We start from the raw sequence: 18,394 nt of genomic DNA, 5'->3' as shown, positions 1-18,394 counted from the left end.
TGTTGCTAAAACCCTAGCAAGATATTCCTTGTTGCTCTGTGGAGGGTGTCCCACAACACCCTGGCCATGTGTGATCGGATAACGCAGCTTGCAGTGGAGCTCCTGGAGCTACATCTGCAATGAAGACAGCATTTTATGCTAGCGATGTCAGCAGGATATGCAGAAATATTTTGTGTGTTGTATATAGAGTTTGGGCTTGACATCTGGTTTTCTTTTTTAAGTGCTGCTATTGTTCTGAGCTGCCGTCTGTACTCTGGCAGTGCCTGTAATGATGTGCGCTTCCCACGTTGCCTGCACACACACGCTCAGAAGCTGCCTGTCGCCATCCTTTAACAAGGATACACTGGCAATCTGCAAAAGAGAACAATACCCCTGGGCTGCAGAAAGCAGTTTCCTTTCCCTGGTACTTTAATGAACACTTGAGATATTTCCAGGCTGTAGGAAGAGGAGATGGGATGGATGTGTTCTCTGTTCAGCTCCTTTCTGAGCCTGGCTCCACATGCCAGAGGCTTCCAGAAAGATGACTAATTCCCTGCAATTATTGAATTTACTGTGTAGTCATATGCATAGTGCCATCAAACTGCTTATGCCTTGGAGGTCTCTTAAGTGACTAAAACCATGATGGGCTCTTCAGTTCTCTGGTCTTTTAAGACAGCAGTTCTGCAAGGGAATATGTGCAGCTGGATCCTGTGCCTGCACCGAATGTACGGACTTCGTTTGTGAATCACAGGGAGCTGTGGGGCCCCGCAGACATCTCCCCCGTGAGGGATCTGAACCCTGGCAGGGCACTGTGCCATTCATATGAACTGACTTCCCAGTTGCTGTGCGTATCAGGATTGCGAAATCTTTGGGAATATAAACCTTTTCTAATTGCTCAAAGTCACAGTATTTATAAATACTCTATGCTTGTGTTTATAATTGTACATTGTCCTACGTAAATATTAATTCTATATTTTTCTTTCTTTGTAGTGTACAGAGGCCAAAAAGCATTGCTGGTATTTTGAAGGATTATATCCTACATATTATATGTAAGTAGTCATCATTTTCCTTTTTGTGTTTTCTAGTGCTCAAGAGAGATTCTGTAGGCTCTTAGAGTGTTGTTCTTTCACTAATTATATTTTTGCCATAACTTCTCTGAGACTTCTTCTCATTTAAAAATGAAGGTGCAATAAACTTTCCTTTCCCTCCTTCCCAGTGTCCCATCTCTTTCCCTGTCTCCTTATTAAAAAAAGTGTACAGACTCGTTTCGCCACCCAATCCAGGCGACCTTTCCACTTGAAAATAAAATGCAAGATCTTAAACAGCTCTTATTTCAGAACGCTGAAAGGAAACATAAGTAGAGCTGTGGGAGGACAGTTCTCCTTTTATTTTGAACAAGGGCAGGTAATCAGGCAGAATACCAAGAATGCTTTGAAAGTAAATTTGTCCCTGTTAATACTGTTGTTTAATTTAGGGAGTTGGGATGATTTGTTATCTGTGGCATAATTGTCCTTCTGATGAGTGGCATCTGTGTTCACATCAGGCTTGAGTATGAACCAAATGTCAATGACCTGTAGGTGCATGATTGAGGATCTCTCTGAATTGCAGTTTTCTGTTTTAAATTGCCTACAGCAACAGCACAAAGACGGAGGAAATGTGTGGGTGGGAGGTATCTTCTGTGTGGATTTGGGGACAGAAAGGAGATAAATGTACTAAACTTTGTCCCTGGGTTATATCACTTTATAATTGTAAACACCTGTAAACAAGTTTGGGGGAAAAAAAAATTTAGGGTGGAGGACTAGGTAGCAGCAATAGGTCATCTGTTCCCTGAGCAAGCTTTTCCTTGCTGAAGGATTGGAAATTACTGTAATCCTTATGCTGCCCAAGAACTTTCCTCCCTTCTCTCCACCTCCACTTCATCTGCCAAAAACGGGAGAGAAATGCTACAGACAAAAAGCAGCCAGGAAGCCAGGCGAGAAACAAAGCTCACTGAAATAATGAAACACTGTGCGATTTAATCATCTGCAATCCTGAGTATTAACTGCTTAGGAAATGTTTGTGCCTAGAACTCACTGTCTTTTTTTTCAGGTGATTGAAATGTTGAGAATTACTCATAAATGGTTGGCCAGAACAGATGGGTGAATTTAAATAAGTTCATTTTCTTTGCATGCTAATAACAGGACTTTGGTTCCACCTACATTTTATTTTATTTTGCTGCAATGTGGGAAAGAAGCTGGGATGTTATGAAATTACGAAAATCCCACTGACATTCCCACTTGACATTCAGGTTGTTATTGGCATTCTGTTTACGTTTCTGCCCACATGCTTTTGCAGCTCTCACCTGGTAGCTACTTGGATACAAGTGTTAGTTCAGACTCTTTGTGCCACAGGTGAATACATAGTCCTGCAAAAGCAAGGGGTACAAAGGGGAGGCTCACTCTCTGCAATAGATTTAATGCACACAAGGTTGCTTTCTAGTTGGTTTCCTTTTGGTGACTAGTTTACTGTCATCTTCGTGTGCTGAAATGGATTATCTTTTAGAAAAGCAGTGTGTTTATTTTCCAGTCCATCAAAGAGGCTAATTGAAATTGCAGTTCATTGAAAGGAAGAAGTGTTGTGGTGTTGTTGAGTTATGGGTTGGTTTGGGAGATCTTTTAATGTGGAGGGAAAACCATTGTGTATTGACCATGTCAGGTCAATAAGAAGACTCTTAATAGTAGCTGTGTGTGGTTTTGGTAGTTACTGCAGCACGCTGTTATCAGAGTCAATGCATAAATGTGTTGCAATTGCCAGTCTCCTGGATGGTGTAAGTAAATGGAAAAAGGAAGGAGAAAGGGGTAGGATGTGTGCGCTCAGTGATCATTGCATTGGTGATGAGTGTCATGTTTGTGCTATTGTTGTTACTATGATTTATGAGTTTAAGTGAGGAAGAAGAAACACTAAGGAAAGATGATAAGGATTTGGGGATGGTAAAGCTCAGCGGATAGATGATGTGTGACAAGAGAAGAAATGTGGAAGGGAGAGGAGAGAGGGCATTTGAGGGCATAGGAGCCCAGTAGGTTTAAAGTGGGCATGCATCAAAATGATAGGAAGGTCATTGATGTCTACAGTGCCTGGGGTTTTCTACTTTGTAGCTTCTGCAATTTCAATTTATGTTGTCTAGGATCTCCAACTGCTTCCTACCTGTGCTAACTCTTCACACCTGTATGATGGAGGAGAGGCATACCACCAATCTCAGTATCTTAGGGTGAAGTCCCATTTGCTTTGGCACTTGTTTGACCCTTCACTGAGTTAATTCAAATTGCAAATCCCACATGAAGTTGTTCATTTTAGTACCTTTGAGTCAGTGTTGAATCAGCTTGGTACGGTTTTTGGCAAACACTGGTGAATTGGGAAGAATGAGTATTCTGTATATTGTGGGGGAGGAGGTATGAATAGGATCTTATCCATTAGCATATGGTTAGATGTTAAATCATCTAAAGGCATAACGTGTAACTTTATCCTGAGAGTGTCTCCTCTGTGCAAATCTAGATCTGGGACGTACTGTAGTGAAACGGGTTTTATTTTATCTTACAATTTCTGGAACAGTCCATAAGAAGCAGATATATTTAGTCAAATGAGTTTGCAATAGATTCCATTCCCTTCTATCACTGGTTTTCTGACAGAAGTTTTTTCTGCCCAGTTAACATATGTAGTCTGTCCTTTGGTCTTGACACTATCTTTGGAGACTTATGAAACCCAGCAATGCAATCCTTTTTTAACGATTTCCCTGTGATTTCTGGCAGTATGTCATTTCTCACTTGGAGATGCTTTGTATTATAATGAAAAGGTTGGCTTGTCAGCCTAGAAATAGCAAGTCCTGTGTCTGTTCACAGATCTAGTGTGGCATGCTCAGACCAAGGCATCCCTGGACTGGCATGTCCATATGCATTATCTCTTTTGGGTAGGCACATCCTCCTAGAAGGTGCCTGCTTCTCTTTAAATTGCCCAGAGTAATAGAAATCCAAGGTGGACTGTCACATAAAATGTTTGTTTGCTTTTATCGGAAGTTTAAAGGCAAGATAGCTGAGTTAATCTTTCCTGTAAAGGCTCTACTTCAGCCATCCTAAGACAGAGATAAGAGTCTGTCTGCTAAGCAAGAGGAACATGGGATAAGAAATCACTGTGCCAAAATAAATGTACTGGAAATTCAGCTAGATTGGGGGGTAAAACTTGCAGTGATATGACTGTTCTTCTTTTGGAGCTTAAGTTTTTTTAGTTTTTGATTCAATCTGTCTTCCAGTGTAATTATTTAAAAAAGAAGAAGCTTTTAGAGATGTTGCTCAAAACTTTCTTAAAACTTGTTGGTTGTACTTTCTGTATTAACAGCTAGGACAAAGGTTGGAGGTCTCGGTTACAGAAATAATAATACATCTCTCTGTCCAAGTAGTTAATGATACTGGTACCTTTTAAAAATTATTTTTCCAGTGGACATAATTGTTCTAGCTTTCATAGATCAGCAGTAAGCTTTAGTTTAATTCAAGCATGTTTCTTCCAAATATAATTCCATTTCTTAAGGCTAGACTGAGGAATTGATCATTTTCCAAACTTTTTTACCTCTGTGTGAATCTGTTAAGATACGGCTTATTTCAGACCAGAAGCCATCATGGAAAGCTTGCCAGGAATTTAAGACATACATTTGTCTTCTACTGTTGATACAGAGAATTTCCAAGACTGCTGTTAACTTCACTAACCAAACCAACCATTTCTTCGCGTCCTAGTTGTCTGAGTCACAAGATCTTGTCAGATAATTTTCTCCTGCTTCAGCAAAAGGTTTATTTATGTGGCCTGGAAAAATAAACAAATGTAAAGCAGAGAAAGGAATTAGTCATTGGAGTCTAATTCTTATCCTTTGGAAAAGCAGAGAGCCAAGTTATCCCTGACTTTGCTAAAAGAATTAGATCATACATCTCCTGGTGTGGATGCAGAGAAAGCAGTTCAGAATTAGAGCTGTCTCAACAGATTTGGCTCTGATCCTCTACAAGGATCCTCATCCTACTCTCACTTAAATAAGCAAGCTCAGTCTTATTCTAGATGTACCTGAAGTGCTGATGGTTGGTGGAAAAGACAGTCAAGATACTTCTCTTGGCAATAATGTGAATAATGACATAGTGAATGCATTAGATTGTGAAATCACCTACTCTGTATGCAGATGCCAGCAGCACTTAAGATACTGCAGTTGGTTTTTTTCACTTCTGAATTGGGAATGAATAGTAGAGGGAAGGCTGTCTTACATTTTGATGATGAGTAGTTTGATCAGACTGATTGTGAATGTCCCCCTCATTATGGGGTGAGATATGTTCCATGGTATGACGGACCAATCCCATACATCTTTTCTGTTTATTTTTCTTCCTGTTGTTAGCTACCATCACATCGGAGCTTTTAATGAGGTGATAAATTCCAGATGCTAGAACCTGCATGTTTCTAATCCTCTCCTTTCCAGGCTCTGTGGCATGTTTATAAAGCAGCACAAATGCTTTTGAGTATGAGTGGTAAGCACATGTCCACAGCAATAGAAATACCGTGGCTGATGTCACTGGATCAGTGAAGTAGTCACCCACAAGGAGGGGGTTGGCTGACTTAGAGGGAGAAAAGAGTTTTGATGCTATCCAGTATTGACTTAACATTATTTCAGCTCATCCTGTTGAATTATCGTGTATTGAATTTTTAATATTTTTTTTTCAGAGTAGTAGTGAGGAAAAGAGAGTAATTGTGATTAGAGAATGAGAGAATAACTCAGGTGAGAAGGGCTCTCAGGAGACCTCCAGTCCAAACTCCTGCTCAGAGCAGGATCAGCCATGAGGTCAGACCACATTGCTCAGGGCTTTTTCCAGTTGGGGCTTGCAGAAACTCTGAGGAAGGAGATGGCACAGCCTCTCTAGGCAACATGCTCTGATGTCTGGCTGTCCTTTTATGGTGGTTAAGATCCACATACCAAGTCAAAACATCTTTTTGTTTCAGTTTACATCCATCATCTGTTGTCCTCCCACCTTGCACCACTGAAAAGAGCCTGGCTCCATCTTCTCAGTGAACTGCTTCTGGGTACTGGCACGTTGCTCTTGGGTCTCTCTGAAGCCTTTTCTTCCCTAGGCTGAACAAGCTCAAGTCCCTCAACCTGTCATCACAGGGCGAGTGCCAACTCTCTCAGTGGCCCTTTGCTGAGCTCGCTCCAGTCTATCAATTTCATTATTTTTATTGGGGGCACCAAAATCAAATGTATTTTAGATGTGATCCAGGTAGTGCTCAGTGAAGGATGATAGTTACTTCCCCTGATCTACTGGCTAGGCTTCTGTTCACACAGTCCAGATTGCTGTTGGCCTTTATTGCTGCCATGGCACATGTTTGGCTTGCTATCTACCATGACCCCTAGGGCCTCTTCATGAGAGCTGCTCCACAGCCTGCAAGATGTTTCTTCCCGCAGGCAAGACTTTGTGTTTGTCTTTATTCAATTTCATGAGGTTCCTATCAGGCCATTCCTGCAGCCAGTCTACGTCTTTGAGTGGAAGCCCTGCCCTTGAGCTCACTGACTAATCTCCACTTTGCTGCCATCTGCAAGCTTGGTGAGAGTACTCTGTCTCCAACTCCAGCGACACGCTTGTAGACAGGTCCAGACCTCTGTGGTACTACTAGCGATTACTTCATACATACATAGGGAGAGTATGACCTGTTGACCACTGCCCTCTGAGCTCCACCATACAACCTGTTTGTTTTTGCGTGGTTTGTGGTTTGTTTATTTTTTTAAGTCATCTAGTTGTCTGCCTGTCTAGACTGTAATATCTGAACTTCGGTATAACAATATTGTGGGAGACAGTGTGGAAAACTTTGCTGAAGTCGAGGTGAATGACATCTGCTGCTCTCTGGCTTGTCCACAAATACCATTGTTTTACCCTAGAAGGCCCTCTGGTTGGTCAGACATGAGTTACCCTTGGTAAATCTATGCCAGCTGTTCCTGGTAATTTTCTTCTTCCTATGTGCAGAATTGTGTTTCAAGAGGACTTGTTCCTTGATTTTTTCCAACAACTGAAAGTCTACTGGCTTAGAGTTCTCCAGATCATCCTTTTGACATATTTTTGAAGACAGGTGCAACATTTGCCTTTTTCCAGTGGCTGGGGATCTCCCTCAGTGTCTGTGACTTTTCAAAGATGCTGAAAAGTGGCCTTGCTATGACATTGGCCAAATCCCTCTGTGCCCTTGGACGGAGCCCATCTGGTCCTATAGAATTGATATGTAAGTTCTTGTAAGTAATCTGTGACTTGATGCTCACCTACCTCTGGTAATTCCATCACCTTCTCCAACACTAACTGTAAGCACAGAGGCTTGGGAGATTTTGCTGGTGAGAAGTGAGTTGAAGGCATTGAGTACCTCAGCCTTACCTGTCTCCACTAAATCACCCAGCCCACTCAGCGGAGGCTCTGCATTTCTCTTGTTTTTCCTTCCAGTGCTAGTGTAGTGGTAGAAGCTCTTCTTGCTGCACTTGGTGTCCCTTGCAAGTATCAGTTGTAGGTGAGGTTTGGCTTTCCTAACATAACACCTACTTGTGTATGTGATGATTTCTAAACTTCTCCTTGGTAGCCTGTACCTGCTTCCACCTCCTGAATACTGACTCCGCATTGGAGCTCAGCGGTGAGTTCTTCATCTAAGTATGTTTTGACTGTTTACTGGTGTGCTACTAGGTGAAAGACCTCCAGAAAAAAACATGGAAACTTGCTCTGGAAGAAAATGTTACTGTTGCTGCTGGCAAATATGAACAACAGAAGAAACATAGGGGAGTGCCATCCTGTAACCTCTGCTAATTCTTGTCTGAAGCAGGACCAGAATTAATGTTAAAAGCATGTGCAAAGGGAAGTGCTATATTTTTAGGCTGATACATTTCTGCCATAGAAAGTAGTTTACTGCATACAGCAGACAGCTTGCACGTGTGCACATTTATGTTGATTAAATCTGTTTAATTTTTCATTTAGAATAAGAACATTTATGTAAACCTAAAGAAGGAATGTTTGCTAATATTCTTCATGTTTAAAACATGTTCCTGCCCTACATGGGAACAGTTGATTCTTTTTCTTATTTTGGAGAAGAATGCTGATTGTGTTCTGTTTGTGTTTTTTCATGGTTTCTGAAATAAATTTCTTGTGCATTTCCACACAATTCTCTTCCTTTGCAGATTAAATTTTATTGTATTGATCATGCAGTTGTATTCATCTGGGTTTTGAATGTAAGCCCTTATATGCTTGGTGGTCAGTCTATAAGAATAATTTTGGGCATTACCAAAAACCTGCAAATTGTTCCAGATGAAAACAATAAAAAAGTGGTTTTCTGTTGCTGTTATTCAGATAGGTTAGAGAGCACTTCTTCCATCAATGTGTGTACAAGGGGCTGGGAAAACCCCCCTTCTAGGCACGGAGCATGCTGCATGATGGGAGCTACTTTCTGTGTTCCACATCCTGTTATGTTTACTGCTTTTAATTAAGTTGACTTTCCTGATGATATACTTAGCCTTCCCATTGCAATTACAGCTGCATGAAGTGTCAGCAGGTGTGTGCTTAGGGCAGTAATCTAGCTGTTGATTTATTCTTCCATTTGATTTGAAGCCAGCATGGAGGAGGAGGAGGAGAGGGGAGGCAGTGTAATAGTTTTGCACGCTTCCAGGCTCCTTGAATGGCTGGCACCGTACAGAAATGGAGACCTGGATTCAGGCCAGGGCCACCGATTTACCAGCAAAGCAGCTCCAGGAAGAGCGTGTTTGCATATGTAGTTCAATGCAAGAATGTAAATGCACAGTTTGCATTGTGAAGGAAGACAGCAGTAATTATCAGACCATCTGTATATAACGGCAACAAAAACCCACCACCATTGCTCAGTCCTGTGTGGCCTTAAACAATAAGGTTACAAACCATCACAACTAGCTTCAGTAGTCTATGCTCTTAAGGTGTGGTATGTTTCATGCTTCAAATAAGGGGCTAGATTCCCTTGATGTCAATGGATTTGTTGAGGTTGTAGTCCTCACTGCTGTAATCACCCAGGAACTAGTTGCCTTGCCACACACTTGAATTTGCTTCGATGGATTGGTTGTACAATGCACAACCTAGGGAGAATTAGGCTACCAAATTAACAACCCATTCAACTTGCTAGGAGTGAGACCTGAGGAGGGAAGAGTGATTTAATATCTCAGCCTTCACAGGCAATCAAGCAGGTGACTGACCTAACTTGAAGCTCTGAATGATTTTGGAGTTGGAGGCTGACCAGGTGTAGGCAGCTTATTGTGCGGAAGGAGAGGAGGCAGTCTTTGTCTTCCAGTGCAGTACTCCTCTGAAACCAGACTCTCCTCTGGCTGAGGTGAAGCAGGGAACCCAGTCCACCCACCTCTCATTTCCAGGGGATACAATAACCACAGTTGTGGCTTATCATGAGTTTTTCCTGTTGAGGCTGTTTAACTTGAAATATTCATCAGAGCATTAACTCTTCCATTTCATAGGCAAGAACCCTAATGTGAGGCTGATAAAAAAAATTTCTTCTGGCTTCCTGTCAGTGGGACAGGAAGGTCTGTACCTGGTTTGAGCTCCAGTGGACTGCATCAAGGAGCACTTGACCCCAAAGTCATCTTGAAGCTCCTAACCCTTTCTGGGTAGGGAGAACCTGAATTAAAATTTTGAAAGACTTGGTGGCACCTAACTGTTGGCCATTAGTACCTATGTCCTTCTCTGTGTTTGATCCTGTGGTGGCTTGGAGAAGAAGAAAGATTTGCTGTGCATTAGTATGTTAAATTCAGGCAGATTGCAAATTCATGGACACCCATCGCCCCCTGCCAGCAGATTGCTTACAATCTCCCAAAGCAGTGATTAGGTGCAGTAGGACACTGGGAGCAGCTTGAGATATGAAGAACCAATTGTATTTACTAAGGGTCCCGATGATTAACTAAAGTCCTCATTCCTCTTGGTATGTGAAATTTTCACTTCCACCTCTGGAAAATTAAAACTGCTATCATACAGATAATCTATGTCTTTCTTTTGCCAGAGCCTTAAACCAGGCTGTTTCTCTGCTTTGTTCTGCTAAAGAAAGACCTGCAGCCTGTGTTTGAAAAATAGCTATTTAAGGTGCTATATACTGCCACTGGACAAAGCCCAAACCCCAACAATTCTTGCTAAGTTCTGCCACAGGAGAAGCAGAGATTTCCAGATGGATGTGTGCTGGCTGGAAAACCATGTGATGAGATTTGCCGTCTTTAGAGTCAACAATGAGAGTACCTCTGTAGGGTGGCTTTCCTTTTGGGGTCTGAGAAGAGAGGTATGGTGATATGGCAAGCCCTTAGGTAGCTGAAGGTTTGTAGTAAGGGTTGGTTTGATAGGAGCAGCTGAACAAATACTTCTCATCCCATCAGAAGTAGGGAAAGATTTACCATATTCTGCTTAGTTCTTGCACAGTGACAATGTTTATAGGCTCTTCACCTAAAGAATAATTGAGAAATAATCCCTTTTTCAGCTGTTGCCTGCTCTTATTTTTCATGTCTCTGAAGGACAGGAGCTAAGTATCTCGTCTCATTGTAGGAGATTTTAGTTGTGTCAAAGCAGACAGGAATCTAATCTGAGCAAATATTGTTTCTGTCTCTGTTGTTTCTACCCTGCAGAAAAAATGACCTGACATCCCCTTTCCTTCTTCTTGCCTTATGTTTTCTTATGTAGTTAAGGGCTGAGTGATTTATCAAGTACCTGGGTAACTATATCTCTAGTGCTCTCCTGGGTACCAGCAGCAGTGTTTTAAGTACAGCCATTCTACGGAGGTCATGGCTGCGTTGATCTATGAAGCAGTTATATTTGTTATATATATTGTTATATATTTGCCAAAATCAGACCTATGTTTTACAAGGCACTGTTGTTGCATGCACTAAGAGATCACCTTTGCTATGTATAAGAAAAGAAGAGAAGCACTTTTGGGTGCTGAGAACCTGTGACTGCAGGTAACTCTGGTGGAGTTGTGTCCCTCCTGAAAATTAGGCCACATAGGCAGACGTGCCAGGGAGACACAACCAGCTCCAAGACCAAGGCTGGAAAGCAGATGTTGCCTATAACTCTGCTCCACCAGCCAAAGATCTTGCCTGTGTTACTGCTCCTCAAGCATCTAAGTGAATGCCAGTGGAGGGATGTGGCCTTTGCGTTGCAGCATCTTTCTGGAGAGAGATTAAACCACTTTGGGACTCCAGAATGGAGAACTGGACTTTGTGTTTTGATTTCCGTGTTCAGTGGGCTGCTGTAGCAAAATGGATTCCTTGGGATAATGTCTCTACCATGCTTGTAGCATTAAGCTCCTCCACATGTCTGGTGGTCTTCCCCATGTGTGCGGTCAATAACGTGGGTCTTTCCTTACATAGCAGGACAGCCGATGGCTTTGCTGTGAAAACTTGCTTTTTATTGAAAGATGGAAATGCACATACAGAATAGTCTGAAATGGATTAATCAATGGTGAAATAAACTTGGTAGAAAAATAACTCCTTCTCTTTCAGTTACTTGGTACACCTTCTATTGATCCTATTCCTCATCCTTCAGGTCGAATTCTGAGTCTCGTGGCAGTGTAGTCCTGTTGAGCTCAGTGGCATTATTCCTCATTGATCGCGCAGCCAAGACTCTGAGCTTCATCAGAATTGTTTCTGCTAGTCGTTTTGTGGTGGTTGCCTGCTTTGGTTTTGTTTCATGGCTCGTTTGATTTTTCTCTGTTCAGCATCACTGTATCCTGGCAGCTTAGTTCCAAGCAGATTAAATTATTTTTTTTTTAAACTTTTTTGTTCTAGAACAAGTAACTACATACACAGACTTCAGCTATCTGCCTTCACTTGTTTAACAGTAGCAGACCTGAGCCTTTTGACTTTGAGGGCTCAGCGCTGAGTCTGCCTGGAGGTGACTCAGTCTCAATGGTCCATTCCTTCCAGTTCTTGTGAGCACCTGTAGTTCTCCTTCTGGTGTTTTGCCTATGCCAGTATTAGGACCACAACTGGTACTTCCTTAGCTTCATCTGATGCTACTAGCCAGTCCCCCAAAATCTTTCTCTTCTGTTCTTAGCTTTGATCTGTTGCTACACCCTCCTTTACTTAACTTCCCTGCTCCCTTTGGTTTCCTTACATTTAAAAACCTGCCAGTGTTTCTTGTATTCCAGTGAAACCCAGTTTGCTTCATAGACCTTACATACATGCAGCAATCGTTTAACCTCTCAGTGGTGTGCAGCCTTTTTTGGAATTAAAGTCATGCTTGTCTATAGGACACTGGTTAGAAATCATGAAGTTTACTGTAACTGGCTGTTGTGGGGGTTTTGTCGTTTTCTTTCACCCTCCCATCCTCTGTCCCTGTGTCTACAGTAGGGTTTCTGACACTACATGTGGACTGACAATCTACGCTTTGCTTTTCTCTTTCAAAAGACATTGCTTATCAAGCATCTTAAATGTTAAATCAGGTTTTGGCACATATGATGCAAACAATCTAGAGAAGAAATCCAAGAACACTACAGCCTGCATTTCAAAGGGATGGTGCTGATGTGGAATACCCACAGTGGGTGAGGACAGGGAGTGTTGTCAGACCACTGTGGCCATACAGTCTGCTGAAGACTGAAATCCTTGCTTTACCCCTTTAAATTCTCCAGTTTTCAGCAAGTGCCAATCAGGGAATTATTTTTAGATGCAGTTCTTTGCTGTGGCAGCTCCGCTGAGAAGGGACTTGTTCAGCTGTGTAAATGCAGGTATAAATGGAAAAGAGCTTCTGGACCATTTCATTGAGCATTATTATCTGCAGAACACATGCAAGTGCAGGGTTTGTTTGTGGGCTTTGGGTCATACCATATACCCTTAAGTGAGACTTTGTGCCTTGCTTGTCCATTAGGGAAAGAAGTTCAACGCCATGATTTAAGTGCAAACCCATACAAAAAGCTTGTTGCTGTGATCTGACATGCAGTGTAATTTTGATCTGTGACACAGCAGTTCCTTGGTGTGCTAGCAGTACAAGTCATTGGACACACAGACGCATTCATTTCACTCTACTGAATTATGAATGAAAAGATGTACCTTCTAAATCATAAATCACATGACAGTTTTCAAAAGAGAGGCCGTATTGCTTGGTGAAGTTGCAGATTAGCAAAGTAACTAATGGATTGTGTCTTACCCTATGTAATGGGTTAAATTTTGATCTATGAAACAAGCATTGCCCTAGGGAGGCGCAGTTCTCACGATCATTGTTGATGTGTGAAAGAAGGAAATTGGCTTTAGAAAAGTCTTCTGTAGGAGATGTGCTTGGTGTAGTTCAGATCGATGGTAAGGCTCATTCTTCAGCTGGCACTAGGCACATGCAGTCCTTCCTCATTAAGCAAAGCCAAAGCACCAGTGTAATTTAAAGAATATGCATATCAATTCAATAAATATATGTGTGTGTGCTTAATTGTTTCTTTCTGAACCAGGGTCTTAATTCTGCTGGGATTTGTTGTCAGGCAATAAGAGATAGTACCTCAAAGACCGATTGTACTCAAGCTTGTGTGTTACTCCATTAATAAACTGATTTTATTGACACTTTTCGCCTGCTAATAAATATGGCTTTTGTAAGTAAGTTTATTTCTTGTAATTGGGGTCAATGTTGGCAGAAGTTGTGTTGTTTTTTCATAGCGCATTGAATCAAGAACAAGAGATCAGAGCTTCCACAGTACCCTGACAGCAGCATCAGCAAATGAGCCATTTATTCCTCCAGTCTTTTTTGGCGCTGCTGGGGAATACAAACAGCAGGTTGTTATCGTGGTATCATCCTTGATTCCAGGCTCCTACATATGGGTACCTGTGTCCACACCCGCAGGCACACACTTGTTTGGTTTTATGGGTAAAAATTAAAAGGGTTACTAGTGTCAGATCTCAAAGGCATTTCCCTCTGAATTATGATACAGGTTTAGCTTCACAGATCCACCCAGCAAATGCAGTGCTTAGCCTTCGATGAGTTGCCTCGGAAAGCTTACTGGCTTTTGTAAAATGGAGCTTCTCGAAACACAGCCAAAGTGAGAGACTCCTCCATCCTTTGCATCATCATTTTCAGCCATTTGAAAGCACAATCATCCATGTAGGAGACAAAACTTCTCTTTGATGGCCTGTTTGTTTGCCATTCAGTGGTCTCAGGAGCTTCATAAACATTCAGCAGTTGAGCCTTTCTGTCTTCCAGCTGGTACTTTAGTCCTCTTTTGCAGGAAGAAAAGCTAAGTCACTGAGACTTTAAAAATGGTGCCGACTTGTAGGCTAGACAATTTAGAGATTAAAAATAAAAAGTAAATTTAGGTACTATACTCCTCATTCAGATGCTGGTTTAATTTTGGTGGTTTGATTGACCATAATTATATGTTTTAAAATAGCCTTTTCCCATCTCTTCTGGCTCTAGAGAAAACAGAATAGGCGAGGCAAGGTTGGGCACAGGGGAGGCATACGTGCAGCTACCCTGGGCTCTCTGGTTTAGTTTAACTTTTAGTACAAGTTCAGCTCTTGGGGCTTGATCTGGAAAGTGGCTTTGGAGCCAGAGCCCTGCCGGGCGCATCCATTCCCTGTCCTGCTTGTGGTCAGGTGTAGGTGTCTGGGCTGACAGAGCTAGCATGTGGAGGCTTAGATAAAGACTGCTCACATCCCTAAAATCCTTTTTTTGGCCTCAATTGCCTCAAGAAGGGCATCTACATTTACAGGCTCTGTTTCCTCTCCGCTTTTCTGGCTCGACAAGCCTTAAAAAGGCCTTGCTGTGCAGCATCAGCAAAAGGGGCAAGTGCCGATCAATGTGGATGAGGTGCTCCAACCAAAAGTGTGTTGAAGAGCAAAAAGGCTACCGTGACCATTGGTTTAACAGAAGGCAGCAGCTGCTACCCAATTTCATAAGGGGCCTGATCTTGTCCATTATTTAATGTATGTCTTGAAAGCTCCCATTGGGTTGATCCACCTGGGGAGCATAGAGGAATGCTTAATTCTTGGTCCCGATTGGGCTGCAGGTAATGCTGACTTGCTAACTGTTGCTGTAGTTTTGTGATATCTGGTAGTTTTGAGTATGAGCAGTTGTTAGGGTCCTGGCAAGCTTTGAAGAAGAATGGTTGGAGATTGGGTCACTTTCAGGTTCAGGGACGGCAAAGTGGGTGTTTTCTCTTTTGGCATGAGCAACTGACTCTGCTTGAGTCTCAGACTGGGTGCCTGAGTATATTAATAGAACTTGCCGTGCTGATCATGTCAGATCCTCTAGCTTGCTTAAATAAATCCTGCCTGCTTGTCATCAGAAGAGCATGCAACTGTTTTCACTTGCAAAACAATTGATTCTGTATCCATAGAGCATCCCCCTCTGGCCCCAGTTTGAGGCCGAAGCCTATGTGACTTGATGTATTTTGTGAGTGGAGGCTTGTTAATTGAACGTGTAAATGTGTAATTGTTTGTACAATTATCTAATTGATTTTTTTTTAGCTTTGTGTAGAAATATGGGAGCACAGTCATACAGTTGGGCAAATTTTCCAAAACCAGATGCTTAATTAAATCAGTACATTGAGCATACAGATGTGAACCATTAAAAAGATTGATCCAGTTGTGGTAACCTCCTCTTTTCTTTTGGTGTGTGGATATGCTAATCTGAATGTGTTCACCCGAGTCTGTCATATACCATAGTTTCTGTGTTACCTTTGTCATTTTTCCTACTAAATACATGGAGTCTTTCATTGCTGTGGGAAATGGCAGTTACCATAGAAATCGTTCAGAGGATGCTGAATGTATGTGCTGGCTTTTAGTGGAGTTGTACCTTGTACTTACAGTGGTTGGTGCTATAATACCTTTAAAATGGTTCTATTTCATGTGAAATATTATGGGGGTTTTTTTTAGTGGGAAGCCTGTTTAAATTATGTGAGTGGTTGGCAGTTGCAGTCCAGTGCAACTTCTGAGAAGCAAAAAATGCCATTAAATTTGCAAATAATGGTATGCTTGAAGTTTTCTCTGCACTCGGTTCCTCTGTTTGGAACCTGCTGATTTGCAAAGAGTGAGTGATCTGGCAGTTTTGACCTTGCAATTCTTGTTTGATGGAGTGAATAAAACCCTAGATGACTCGTGTTTGAGGTTTGCAGTGTTCGTTTACTGTGAAAGAAAACACGGTAGTACTGCTTTTCTTTATAATGTGTCCTTTTCTATAGAATTAAACACTACATTCACTCTTTTTGAGGTGGCTTTAAAAGAAGCATCTAGGAAGGTAGTTTCGATAACATGCAAAAAGTTCCTGAATAGTGATAGAGCTGTGCCGTGGATGTGTACATGCGATTGACAACTTTATCCAGCCAAGGGTAGTCTGTTCTTATCCATAGGCCCACAGAATGGTTTGGGTTGGAAGGGACATTTAAAGATCATCTAGTCCAACCCCCCTGCCATGGGCAGGGACACCCTTCACTACATCAGGTTGCTCAAAGCCCCATTCAGCCTGGCCTTCAACACTTCCAGGAGGCTTTGCCTCCCAGGCTCATGGCAATGTTGTAAATGACGCCTCGAGCAGGGGTGCAAACGGTGTCAGATTTGGGGATGCCATTTTAACCTGAGTGACAACCGTTCCCCTAATGCCCTTTTCTCTTTATTTCTCTACAGATGTCGCTCCTACGAGGATTGCTGTGGTTCAAGATGCTGTGTAAGAGCTCTCTCTATCCAGCGACTATGGTATTTTTGGTAGGTCAGAGCATCTGGGAATTTTACATTTGTCTTATTCTTGTCTTGTTCATAGGACTTGAATCAGGGTATTCCCAGCCCTAGTAGGTACAAGTATGCAGTAATGTATATGTGTACACATAAATGCAAGAACTTTGGGATTTTGCTTATATTTGCTTATAAAATCCTCCTGATGTAGTAAGAAAACACTGAAAAAGGAGGTTACTCATGTCGGATTGACTTTTCCTGCTTCTGCATCCTATTGGTCTGTACAGGCAGCAGTCTCACTTTTATCCAAAATTGCTGAATTCCTTATGCCAAGCAGCAGTGTTTGTCCGGTTTAGTTGGGCACTCGGTTTTAAAAGAGGATTGTATAAGGAGGATTGTGCATTTAGGCAGGGTTTAAGACAGTCTTGCCTGCTGAATTGAGGCTTCAATTAAACTGACTTCAGTTATGACTGTGGGGATTTCAGTGGAGATGACAGTAAGGGAAAAGAAGGCAGAAAGATTTGAGCTTGTGAAACCAGCAGCTCAGTAATCTGGATAAAGCTTAAACTAATCACTGTTATATGCATAATGAAAAAATAAGGTAAATTATTTTTGGACAGGAATTTAAGAAAGCACCTGAATAAAGTCTTATTACAGTAGAGAGAAAGCAAAAGCTCTCCTAGGAAACCTGATTTCAGGCATTTTTATGTAGAATTTGAAGACTGCTTAAAAAAAAGCCTTCAAAATTGAAACGAATAAACACTGAAAACCAGAAGCCTGATATATACTATAATACAGAGATTTCCCGAAGCTGACTGTGAGATTTCAGTGTACAATCCTTACTGATATAACTGAAGAGCTCTGCATTTCAATCCCTGGGGTGACGTCGTAAATCTCTGTTTTTCTGCTCAGAACAAATCCTTTGCAGGAACTCTGCCAAAAGGGAATGTATTAATATTGGCTCAGGGAAACAGGATCTCCTTCTGCTCTCGTTTCCACCGCAGAAACAAAACCAGAAATTGTCCCTTTGCATTAAATACCTCTTGCTGCCATGCAGTGTCACACTCTTCTCGGGCACCTGGGAATGCTCCAGAGGAGATTAGCATGGTATGTAGGCTTGCCTATGGCCAATCTCAGTGGCCTCTGGCCAACTTCCATCCCTTCCAAAACAGCACAGTTGTCATTGTCTTCCAGTAAAGGGCCCTGAAATGAGGTGGCAATTAATGGCAGAAGAACCATTTGGGTTTACGGGAGCTTGCAACAGTCACTAGCATGTCTGATAACTAATCAAGGAAACACAGTGAAAGCCACTGTCTGAAGAACAAAATCTTCTGACGTGCTCTTACCGCATATGCCTGTTCCCACAGCACCAGGGCAAGGGAATGATGGAGACAGTTTAGTCAGGTCAGAAGAGGAGCTGAGAGGAGAAGCACTGAAGCAAAATTATGTCCTTTTCCTTGAGAATGTATATCCCATCTAGGATGCACAAAGCAAAGCTTGTCATCTTCAGTGCTGAATGCTTCAGTCTTCTGGCTTGAGCTTAAAGCCAGCTACCATATTTCCCATGGGGGACAAAATTAGTGTTGAATAATTTAAGAACATCTAATGATTTTCTTTTAAGGGCAACTGCAGAACAGTATTCCTCTTTGTTCAGCCAGTCCCCCCTAAACCTGGCCAGCCTCGATACTATAAAAGTGAGGCTTGTGTCCAGGAGATGCAGTTTGAAACTGTATGGACCTG

The 18,394-nt window shown here is 42.0% G+C and overlaps 1 protein-coding gene across 1 annotated transcript in view; it reads left to right on the top strand.

Moving 5' to 3' along the window:
* The window catches only part of VOPP1 (VOPP1 WW domain binding protein), a 68,496-nt gene that overhangs the window by 45,308 nt on the left and 4,794 nt on the right, over positions 1-18,394 (top strand). The window contains exons 2-3 of the mRNA XM_054816429.1: positions 970-1,028; positions 16,610-16,687. Of these exons, the coding sequence (XP_054672404.1) occupies positions 970-1,028; positions 16,610-16,687 (137 nt within the window). The remainder of the gene's footprint in view (positions 1-969; positions 1,029-16,609; positions 16,688-18,394) is intronic.

This window comes from Grus americana, chromosome 2 (assembly GCF_028858705.1).
Source record: "Grus americana isolate bGruAme1 chromosome 2, bGruAme1.mat, whole genome shotgun sequence".
Classification (NCBI taxonomy): Eukaryota; Metazoa; Chordata; class Aves; order Gruiformes; family Gruidae; genus Grus; species Grus americana.
This window is presented reverse-complemented; position numbering and strand designations above follow the sequence as displayed.